At 44.5% G+C, this 12214-nt stretch overlaps 1 protein-coding gene across 1 annotated transcript in view; it reads left to right on the forward strand.

Annotated features, from left to right (window-relative positions):
- The window catches only part of edc4 (enhancer of mRNA decapping 4), a 145215-nt gene that overhangs the window by 53944 nt on the left and 79057 nt on the right, over positions 1 to 12214 (forward strand). The window contains 3 exon segments of the mRNA XM_038805995.1: positions 319 to 410; positions 5086 to 5282; positions 9023 to 9111. Of these exon segments, the coding sequence (XP_038661923.1) occupies positions 319 to 410; positions 5086 to 5282; positions 9023 to 9111 (378 nt within the window).

Consider the following 12214-nt stretch of genomic DNA (forward strand, 5'->3'; position numbering starts at 1 on the left):
TAAAGCTGGTGTATTTTTTACTGCTTTGCTTTAGACTTGTTAACAGCTTGAACACTCATTATTCGGGCTACTTTGAGTTTTTCCTCTATTATCTTAAAGCCTTAAGCAGAATATTTCACGTTGCTACAGAGGAATTGTTTATTTCATTTCATTTAGATGTATTTTCCTGCTGCTGTTGTGGGCTATGAAGTGTGGCCTGAGGACCACTTTAAGCATTGGTTTGTTTGCAGAATCCTTTGGAGTTATTGGGTGCAGGTGGCGGGTTAAGATTGCTTCTGTTATCTTCAAAGTGTGTTCTGAACATTTTTCTTGTTTCAGAACACTTCAGGATGTGCAAATTTACTTCCAACCACATCAGAATGCAGAAGATCCTGTGTTAATGTCATCAGCTGTCTGCCATGAAGGTTTCAGTAAGTTGTACGCTTAAATCTGTCACTTAACGTGACATTAGGGTGCTCTACAAAAACTGTTTTCTCTACTTGTTTTTAGTTTCTGTCACTATTTTGTTCTTTTTCCCTTTTTAAAATGTAATATTTAAGTATTTTCTTTGTATGACATGAAGTATCGCATTAATCTTTCAAACAAATCTGTTACTTGTTACTGCAAAATCAAGTAAGTGTTAAAAGTAACTTAAGTTCAGGTCAAGGTAACTCCAAATATTAAAGTTCACTGTGTACGTTCACTTAGAGATAGAGATAGAGAAATACAGCACAGAACAGGCCCTTCGGCCCACGATGTTGCGCCGAACTTTTGTCCTAGGTTAATCATAGAATTTTGGACAATTTTTCATGGCCAATCCACCCAACCTGCACATCTTTGGACTGTGGGAGGAAACCGGAGTACCCGGAGGAAACCCACGCAGTCACGGGGAGGATGTGCAGACTCCACACAGACAGTGACCCAAGTCAAAATCGAACTTGGGACCCTGGAGTTGTGAAGCAATTGTGCTATCCACAATGCTACCGTGCTGCCCTTAAGAAGTTAACCTACACTCCATTATTCTACCCTAATCCAAGTACCTATCCAATAGCCGCTTGAAGGTCCCTAACCTTTCCGACTCAACTACTACCACAGGCAATGCATTCCATGCCCCCACTACTCTCTGGGTAAAGAACCTACCTCTGACATCCCCTCTATATCTTCCACCATTTATCTTAAATTTATGTCCCCTTGTAATGGTGTGTTCCACCCGGGGAAAAAGTCTCTGACTGTCTACTCTATCTATTCCCCTGATCATCTTATAAATCTCTATCAAGTCGCCCCTCATCCTTCTCCGTTCTAATGAGAAAAGGCCTAGCACCCTCAACCTTTCCTCGTATGACCTACTCTCCATTCCAGGCAACATCCTGGTAAATCTCCTTTGCACCTTTTCCAAAGCTTCCACATCCTTCCTAAAATGAGGTGACCAGAACTGCACACAGTACTCCAAATGTGGCCTGACCAAGGTTTTGTACAGCTGCATCATCACCTCACGGCTCTTAAATTCAATCCCTCTGCTAATGAACGCTAGCACACCATAGGCCTTCTTCACAGCTCTATCCACTTGAGTGGCAACTTTCAAAGAACTATGAACATAGACCCCAAGATCTCTCTGCTCCTCCACATTGCCAAGAACCCTACCATTAACCCTGTATTCCGCATTCAGATTTGTCCTTCCAAAATGGACAACCTCACACTTGTCAGGGTTAAACTCCATCTGCCACTTCTCAGCCCAGCTCTGCATTCTATCTATGTCTCTTTGAAGCCGACAACAGCCCTCCTCACTATCCACAACTCCACCAATCTTCGTATCATCTGCAAATTTACTGACCCACCCTTCAACTCCCTCATCCAAGTCGTTAATGAAAATCACAAACAGCAGAGGACCCAGAACTGATCCCTGCGGTACGCCACTGATAACTGGGCTCCAGGCTGAATATTTGCCATCCACCACCACTCTCTGTCTTCTATCGGTTAGCCAGTTTGTTATCCAACTGGCCAAATTTCCCACTATCCCATGCCTCCTTACTTTCTGCATAAGCCTACCATGGGGAACCTTATCAAATGCCTTACTAAAATCCATGTACACTACATCCACTGCTTTACCTTCATCCACATGCTTGGTCACCTCCTCAAAGAATTCAATAAGACTTGTAAGGCAAGACCTACCCCTCACAAATCCGTGCTGACTATCCCTAATCAAGCAATGCCTTTCCAGATGCTCAGAAATCCTATCCCTCAGTACCCTTTCCATTACTTTGCCTACCACCGAAGTAAGACTAACTGGCCTGTAATTCCCAGGGTTATCCCTATTCCCTTTTTTGAACAGGGGCACGACATTCGCCACTCTCCAATCCTCTGGTACCACCCCTGTTGACAGCAAAGACGAAAAGATCATTGCCAACGGCTCTGCAATTTCATTTCTTGCTTCCCATAGAATCCTTGGATATATCCCGTCAGGCCCGGGGGACTTGTCTATCCTCAAGTTGTTCAAAACGCGCAACACATCTTCCTTCCTGACAAGTATCTCCTCAAGCTTATCAGTCTGCTTCACGCTGTCCTCTCCAACAATATGGCCCCTCTCGTTTGTAAATACTGAAGAAAAATACTTGTTCAAGACCTCTCCTATCTCTTCAGACTCAATACACAATCTCCCGCTACTGTCCTTAATCGGACCTACCCTCGCTCTAGTCATTCTCATATTTCTCACGTATGTGTAAAAGGCCTTGGGGTTTTCCTTGATCCTACCCGCCAAAGATTTTTCATGCCCTCTCTTAGCTCTCCTAATCCCTTTCTTCAGTTCCCTCCTGGCTATCTTGTATCCCTCCAGCGCCCTGTCTAAACCTTGTTTCTTCAGCCTTACATAAGTCTCCTTCTTCTTCTTAACAAGACATTCAACCTCTCTTGTCAACCATGGTTCCCTCACTCGACCATCTCTTCCCTGCCTGACAGGGACATACATATCAAAGACACGCAGTACCTGTTCCTTGAACAAGTTCCACATTTCACTTGTGTCCTTCCCTGACAGCCTATGTTCCCAACTTCTGTACTTCAATTCTTCTCTGACAGCATTGTATTTAACATTCCCCCAATTGTAAACCTTGCCCTGTTGCTCGCACCTGTCCCTCTCCATTACTAAAGTGAAAGTCACAGAATTGTGGTCACTACCTCCAAAATGCTCCCCCACTAACAAATCTATCACCTGCCCTGGTTCATTACCAAGTACTAAATCCAATATGGCCTCCCCTCTGGTCGGACAATCTACATACTGTGTTAGAAAAGCTTCCTGGACACACTGCACAAACACTACCCCATCCAAACTATTTGATCTAAAGAGTTTCCACTCAATGTTTGGGAAGTTGAAGTCGCCCATGACTACTACCCTGTGACTTCTGCACCTTTCCAAAATCTGTTTCCCAATCTGTTCCTCCACATCTCTGCTGCTATTGGGGGGCTTATAGAAAACTCCCAACAAGGTGACTGCTCCTTTCCTATTTCTAACTTCAACCCATATTACCTCAGTAGGCAGATCCCCCTCGAACTGCCTTTCTGCAGCTGTTATACTATCTCTAATTAACAATGCCACCCCCCCACCTCTTTTACCATCCTCCCTAATCTTGTTGAAACATCTATAACCAGGGACCTCCAACAACCATTTCTGCCCCTCTTCTATCCAAGTTTCCGTGATGGCTGCAGAAAAATACTTTTCACTACTTCGGTACGTGTGACAATAAATATCAATCAATCAAATATAATCTAACTGGCCACTTTTCACGAAAATGACTGTTGCATTGTTCTGTTTAAAGTATTTCAATTTATTCCTGTAAATTCTATGATTCTCAATAGCAGACCTGCCTATTTTTTCAATGCATTTTTTTGAGTTGTGAAAATAGCGCAAATGTTTGATGTAAGAAGTAATGTCCTCCTTTAAGATTCTTCTTACAATAAATCTCTTTGACCAAACATTTGGTCACCTGTCCTGATATCACTCAATTTTGTTTGATAAAGCTTCTGTGCAGGATCAATTGATTGCTTTTACAGGGCAGCATGGTGGCACAGTGGTTAGCACTGCTGCCTCATGGCACAGAGCACCCGGGTTCGATCCCAGCTCCAGGTCACTGTCCATGTGGAGTTTACACATTCTCCCCGTGTCTGCGTGCGTCTTGCCCCACAATCCAAAATGATGTGCAGGGTAGGTGGATTGGCCACACTATGCCCTTAATTGGAAAAAAAAGTTTGGATACTCTAAATTTATTTTTTAAAAAGTGATTGCTTTTACTATGTTCAAAGCACCAAATATGCACAAGTTGTTGTGTTAATTGTGCAATAAAAAGGGTTGTTTATTATCTATTAAATTGATTTTTAGTTAGCAATAAATTAAATCCTGAAGAATTTGTAAGGTACTATACATGTTTCTCTTGTGATTCAATATTATTTATATTTTGTAGAATTGCCATCTGACATTTTTACATTCAAGTAAAATAGTCAATTTTCATAATAAGCATGTGTTGTATGCTAAAATATCCATTTGTTTTGTAACCGTACAGTTCTCTGCTGTAGCCTGATATCTTGTATATCGTGTTTAAAAATAAGTGATCATAACAATGCTCAAACTTGGCATATGGGTGATATATTTGGTTAGTCTGTGTAAAGTTTCATTCGCCATCCATGGCAAAATATGATTCTTTAGAACATAGAACATAGAACAGTACAGCACAGAACAGGCCCTTCGGCCCTCGATGTTGTGCCGAGCAATGATCACCCAACTTAAACCCACGTAACCCGTATACCCGTAACCCAACAATCCCCCCATTAACCTTACACTACGGGCAATTTAGCATGGCCAATCCACCTAACCCGCACATCTTTGGACTGTGGGAGGAAACCGGAGCACCCGGAGGAAACCCACGCACACACGGGGAGGACGTGCAGACTCCACACAGACAGTGACCCAGCAGGGAATCGAACCTGGGACCCTGGAGCTGTGAAGCATTGATGCTAACCACCATGCTACCGTGAGGCCATTTGGTAGAGGACCTCGCATTGAGTCCAATTCAAAACCTAATTGAATGATTAAAGCATTGTGCTTGTTTTTACTTTTTGTAGCATTCACAGATCATCAAACGGATGTGAACATTGAGGGACCAACATCTGATAAGGGTTCTGGTAGAGGTTCGCAACATGATCTGCGGCGTATAGTGGATCTTCCAGTTCCTACAGACTTTCTTTCTGTCTCCAATGATGTGAAACCAAAGTTAATGACTCCAGATGCTTTCATGACTCCTAGTACTTCACTTCAACAGGTGACTGTCATTAATGTTTTTATCTGCAGATGGATTCCAAAAATGTTTATTTTATGGTGAATATTTGCTTACCTACACTACCCTTTTCTATCTTCTCCACTTTGACATTGTCAGGCATGGTTAGATGCAGGTTGAAGGTCGTAAACCACTATTTTAGAATGCCACTTCAGGAGAGAGCTCATTGCACCTTGAGCCCCAACTCCAGAGGAGTATGTGCATTATTGTCCTAATATAGAACATAGAACAGCACAGTACAGGTCCTTCAGCCCACGATGTTGTGCCGACCATTTATCCTAATCTATGTTCAACCTAACCTACACCCCTTCAATTTACTGCTGTCCATGTGCCTGTTCAAGAGTCCCTTAAATGTCCCTCATGACTCTGACTCCACCACCTCCGCCGGCAGTGCACTCTGTGTAAAGAGCCTACCTTTGACATCTCCCCTATACCTTCCTCCAATCACCTTAAAATTATGTCCCCTCGTGACAGCCATTTCCGCCCCGGGGAAAAGTTTCTGACTATCCACTCTATTCATGCCTCTCATCATCTTGTACACCTCTATCAAGTCACCTCTCTTCTTTCTTCGCTCCAGTGAGAAAAGCCCTTGCTCCCTCGACCATTCTTCATAAGACATGCCCTCCAGTCCAAGCAGCATCCTGATAAATCTCCTCTGCACCCTCTCTAAAGCATCCACATCCTTCCTATAATGAGGCAACCAGAACTGTACACAGTATTCCAAGTGTGGTCTAACCAGGGTTTTATAAACCTGCAGCAAAACTTTGCGGTTCTTAAACTCAGTCCCCATGTTAATGAAAGCCAACACACCAAACGCCTTCTTTACAACCCGATCAACCTGGGTAGCAACTTTGAGCAACCTATGTACGTGGACCCCAAGATCTCTCTGTTCCTTCACTCTTCAAAGAATCCTGCCTTTTAACCCTGTATTCAGCATTGAAATTCGATCTTCCAAAATGAATCTATTCACATTTATCTAGGTTGAACTCCATCTGCCACGTCTCAGCCCAGCTCTGCTTCCTGCCAATGTCCTGTTGTAACCTGCAACAGCAATCGACACTACCTACAACTCCACCAAACTTCGTGTCATTGGCAAACTTATTAACCAACTCTTCCACTTCCTCATCCAAGTCAATTATAAAAACCAAAGAGCAGAGGTCCCAGAACAGATCCCTGCGGGACACCACTGGTCACTGACCTACAGGCGGAATACTTTCCATCCACTGCCACTCGCTGTCTTCTTTCGGCCAGCCAATTCGTATCCAGACAGCCAAATTTCCCTGTGTCCTATGCCCCTTAACTTTCTGAATGAGCCTACCACGGGGAACCTTATCAAATACCTTACTGAAATCCATATACACCACATCCCCTGCCCAACCTTCATCAATGTGTCTCGTCACATCTTCAAATAATTCAATGAGGCTTATGAAGCATGACCTGCCCCTCAAAAGGCTATGCTGACTATCTTTAATCAAATTGTGCTTTTCTAAATAATCATAAATCCTATCTCTCTGGACCCTTTCCAGTATTTTGCTCATCACAGACATAAGACTGACTGGTCTGTAATTCCCAGGGATATTCCCTATTCCTTTCTTGAACAGGGGAACAACATTCACCTCCCTCCAATCATCTGGTACTACTCCAGTGGAGAGTGAGAACGCAAAGATCATCACCAATGGCGCAGCAATCTCCTCCCTCGTTTCCCGTAGTAACCTTGGTATATCCCATCTAGCCCAGGGGACTTATCTATCTTGATGCTTTTCAAAATTTCCAGCACATCCTCCTTAATATCATCCTGTTTGTGCCTTTTAACCTGGTCCACGCTGTTCTCACGAGCAACAAGGTCCCTCTCTCTAGTGAATACTGAAGCAAATATTCAGTTAGGGCCTCCCCTACCTCTTCAGACTCTGGGCACAAGTTTCCTCCACTGTCCCTGATCAGCCCTACTCACTCTGATCATCTTCTTATTTCTCTCATAAGTGTAGAACGTCTTGGGATCTTCCATAATTCTTCCCACCAGGGCTCTTTTATGCCTCTTCTGGCCCTCCTAAGTCCATTTTTGATCTCCTTCCTGGCTACCTTGTAACCCTCTAGAGCTGTGGCAGATTCTTGCTCCTCAACCTTGCGTAAGCTTCCTTCTTCCACTTGACTGGAAGCTCCACTTTTCTTGTCATCCAAGGCTACTTCACCATACCATTCCTTCCTTGTCTCAGTGGGACAAAACAATTCAGCACTCTCAGCAAGTGCTCCTTGAACAACCCTCACATTACTGTTGTGCATTTGTTCCCAGTTTATGCTCCTCAGCTCCTGTCTAACCGACAGGTCAGAGGTGGTTTTTTTACGCCAAGAGTGGTGAGGCCATGGAATGCCCTACCTGCAACAGTAGTGAACTCGCCAACATTGAGGGCATTTAAAAATTTATTGGATAAGCATATGGATGATAAGGGCATAGTGTAGGTTAGATGGCCTTTAGTTTTTTCCATGTCGGTGCAACATCGAGGGCCTCTACTGCGCTGTATCGTTCTATGTTCTAACCCTCCATGACCATGATAAAGGTCAAGAAGTTGTGGTCACTTTCACCGAAATGCTCTCCCACCGAGACATCTGACACCTGGTTAGATCCCGAGCACCAAGTCCAATATGGCCTACCCCCTAGTTGGCCTATCTACGTATTAAGTCAGGAATCCTTCCTGGACACACCGGACAAAACCTGCTCCATCCAAACCATTTGCACTAAGGAGATTCCAATCAATATTAGGGAAGTTGAAGTCACCAATGACAATAACTGTTACTTCTGCATCTTTCCAAGATCTGTCGCCCAATCTGTTCCTTCATCTCTCTGCTGCTATTGGGGGGTCTATAGAAAACTCCCAATAAAGTGACTGCTCCTTGTTTCTAACTTCCACCCATACTGACTCAGTGGACAAACCGTCCTCGACTAACTCCTTTTCTGCAGTGTGATGTACTCCCTAATTAACAGTGCAACTCCCCCTCCTCTTTCACCTCCCTCCCCATTCTTCTTAAAACACCTAAACCCTGGAACATCTAACAACCATTCCTGTCCCTGTGAAATTGCATGTCTCTGTCATGGCCACAACATCGTAGTTCCAAGTACTCTAAGTTCATCTCCCTTATTCCTGACGCTCCTTGCATTGAAACAGACACACTTTAACCCATCCCACTGAGTGCAGCTTTGCCCTATCAACTGTCTGAAGGTATCAATTCTTGCAACAATATTCTAAATAGCTTTACTGAATGTGACTCAAGAATTTAGAAATTGTGGCCCTGCATTCTTGAGAATGTGGGTTGGGATTATAAAAAAAAAAAGTTAACGTTAGATGTTTACTGCCACCAGACTGGCTCCCAGAGTGGAAGAATGAAGTGATAGTCCAGTATCCCAATTGCTGAGTAAGCTACTACAGATAGTCTTTCAGTTAGAACCCATTGTGCTGAAACATTTTACATTTAAAATACGTCTTTTGATGTGTGCCACTACCAATCAGGCCTTCTAGCCTGCTTATAATTATGGCCTTTGATTTTTGTCCTCCTACAGCATACTAAATAGCTTTTTATGATGTGTTGAGTGTCAAGTAATTACCAAAGTAGCTGAGAGGTAGACCAGCCAGTTAACAAAAGGTATTCATTTACTACAGTCACTATGTTTTAGCTGACTGTACTTGTCTGCTACGCTTGTGCTGGCATAACTTGTGTTTTGTTGTGGACAGATCTCTGTGTCACCGGGGAGCAGTGTAAGCACTTTGACTGCAGTGACTGGTTTGAGTAACAGCTCTGCTAATGAAACTGGAACCTCAAGGTAGGCTAGTGTGTTACTTCAAAGTGTAATTGTCCACTTCGAAGATGAATTGAGTATCTGTAATTCTGCTTAATTTCAACAATGTTAATTCTCGATCGAGGAGGATTGAACTTGTCTCTATCTGTCTCATTTGCCTACCCCTTGCCCTGGTGCACACTTTCCTCCTCTTAATTTCTTGATCTCCCTGCGAATATAGGGGCTGGTTTAGCACAGTGGGCTGAACAGCTGGCTTGTAATGCAGAACAAGGCCAGCAGCGCACGTTCAATTCCCGTACTGGCCTCCCAGAACAGGCGCCGGAATGTCACGACCAGGGGCTTTTCACAGTAACTTCATTGAAGCCTACTTGTGACAATGAGCTATTATTATTATTAAATCACTTTGGGCGAAAATAAATTTGCTCTGTATCGTGTCAAATGGATGAATGTTTCATTCCAAGTTTCCATATGCTTGTGTCTGCTCCATCACGCAGTAAGACATGGTTGATCTTTCACCTCACTTATACGTTTCAGCCTAATTGTCATATTCCTGGATTCCCAGGGTCTAGAAATCTATATCAGCCTGATCTTCTACAATCTTCTGAGGTAGAGAATTCTGAATATTCACAACTTTTTGAGTAACAAAAATCTTTCTCCTCTGAGTTTTAAATAATTGCTCCTGTATCCTGAGACTATGCCCTGAGTTCTAAACTTTTCTAATCAGTGGGAACAAACTCTCGGCATCTGCCCTGTCAAACCCCCTCAGAATCTTTTATGTTTCCTTGGGAGCACCTCTCGTTTTGTTTGCTCTCGCTCTCGCGCTCTCTCTCTCTCTCTCGCTCTCTCTCGCGCTCTCGCGCTCTCTCTCTCGCGCTCTCGCTCTCTCTCTCTCGCTCTCTCTCTCTCGCTCTCTCTCTCTCTCTCGCACGCGCTCTCTCGCACGCGCTCTCTCTCGCGCGCGCTCTCTCTCTCTCTCTCTCTCTCTCTCTCTCTCTCTCTCTCTCTCTCTCGCTCTCTCTCCGCGCGCTCTCTCGCTCTCTCTCTCCGTGCGCTCTCTCGCTCTCTCTCTCCGCGCGCTCTCTCTCGCGCTCTCTCCGCGCGCTCTCTCTCGCGCTCTCTCTCCGCGCGCTCTCTCTCTCGCTCTCTCTCTCCGCGCGCGCTCTCTCTCTCTCCGCGCGCTCTCGCTCTCTTGCGCTCTCCCTCTCGCGCGCTCTCTCTCCCTCTCGCGCGCTCTCTCTCTCGCGCGCGCTCTCTCTCTCGCGCGCTCTCTCTCGCGTGTTCTCTCTCGCGCGCTCTCTCTCTCTCGCTCGCGCTCTCTCTCTCTATCTTTCTCTCTCTCTTTCTCTCTCTCGCGCGCGCGCTCTCTCTCTCTCTCTCTCGCTCGCGCGCTCTCTCTCTCGCGCTCTCTCTCTCTCGCGCTCTCTCTCTCTCGCGCTCTCTCTCTCGCGCTTTCTCTCTCGCGCTTTCTCTCTCGCGCTCTCTCTCTCTCTCTCGCTCTCTCGCTCTCGCTCGCGCTCCTGGGACATCACTGCAGGAACTCTTCAGGATTGTGTTAAAGATCAACCATCTCCATCTGCCACATCAATGCTGAGATAGACAGATGTTTAATCAGTGAAGGAATCTGGGAGTATGGGGATAGACTGGGAAGGTGGAGTTGAGGATTGTATTGAGTCAGCTGTGGAGTGGACTCAATGGGCCAAGTGGCTTACATCTGCTTCTTACGTCTTATGGACTTTTTCCCCCATCATAAGGTCAGAAATGGGGATATTCGCAGATGATTGCAGTGTTCAGTAACACTTGCAAGACCTCAGAGACTGGAGCAGTCCATGCTTACATGCAGCAAGACTGGGGACAACTTACAGGTTTGGGATGAAATGTGGCAAGCAAAACTTTTGCAACATGTTTAGGCCATCCCATCTCTAACGAAAGAATCTAACTATCACCCCATGACATTACCATCGCTGAATCCCCCATCATTATTCTACTGGAGTTTATCAATGACCAGAAACTTAATATGTATAAAAAATACTGTGACTAAAAGGACAGATCAAAGGCTGATAATTTTCCTGTGACAAACAACTTCCCAAAGCCTGTCCACATGGTTTAGCACCCCGTCCACCACCTTAAAACACTCAATCCAGCCACCAGTGGCAACAATATGTAACATCTGCAGGTTGCACTGCAGCAATTTTCCAAAGCAGCTTTGACAACCTTTCAAACGCATGAAATGTACCCAAGTGCAGCAGATGCATGGGAAAACCACATTCCCTTCGATGTTACACACTATCGTGATCCTGACTTGGCAATATACTGCCATTCCTTCACTGTTGCAAGGTCAAAATCCTGAACCATACTCCCCAACAGCACTTTGGATGTACCTACACCACATGGACTGCAGTGGTTCAAGATGGTGGTTCACCGTCACCTTCTCGAGGGAAATTAGGGATGGGCAATAAATGCTGGCTGGCCTTACCGGTGACATTCTCACCCAAAGAATAATTTTTTTTTAGTTTTATTTTTTTATACTGAATACCCAATTCATTTTTGCCAATTAAGGGGCAATTTAGCATGGCCAATCCACCTACCCTTCACGTCTGGGTTGTGGGGACAAAGCCCACGCAAACACTGGGAGAATGTGCAAACTCCACATGGACAGTGACCTAGATCCGGGATGGAACCTGGGACCTCGGCGCCATGAGGCAACAGTGCTAACCTGCGCCACCATACTGCCCACACCCAAGAATAATAATGAAACGGTTGTTTAAAACATGTTAGAAAGGTGAATACTGTATGCTAAACTTCTGACCAGTAGATGGCAGAATCTTTTGAGATGAAGCAGTTTAAATTGTTCATAGAAATGAGCTTGCTCAAACCATTTTTCTACCTGTAGTGCTGCACATTTATTTGTCAATATCTAAATTACTGAATGTGACCATTGCATTTCATAAGATTGAAAATCTCTATTAGGTAGCGCCTCAACCTTTTCCAAGAACACCAGTCTGTTCAACCTTTTTCTGATAGCTATACCCTCTCAGTTCTAATCTTATCCTTGAATTTTATTTCCACCTTCTCCAGTGCCTTGCTAACCTTTTATAGTATGAAGACCAGAACTGTGTACAGTAATCCA

The sequence above is a fragment of the Scyliorhinus canicula genome, chromosome 9 (genome assembly GCF_902713615.1).
Source record: "Scyliorhinus canicula chromosome 9, sScyCan1.1, whole genome shotgun sequence".
NCBI lineage: Eukaryota > Metazoa > Chordata > Chondrichthyes > Carcharhiniformes > Scyliorhinidae > Scyliorhinus > Scyliorhinus canicula.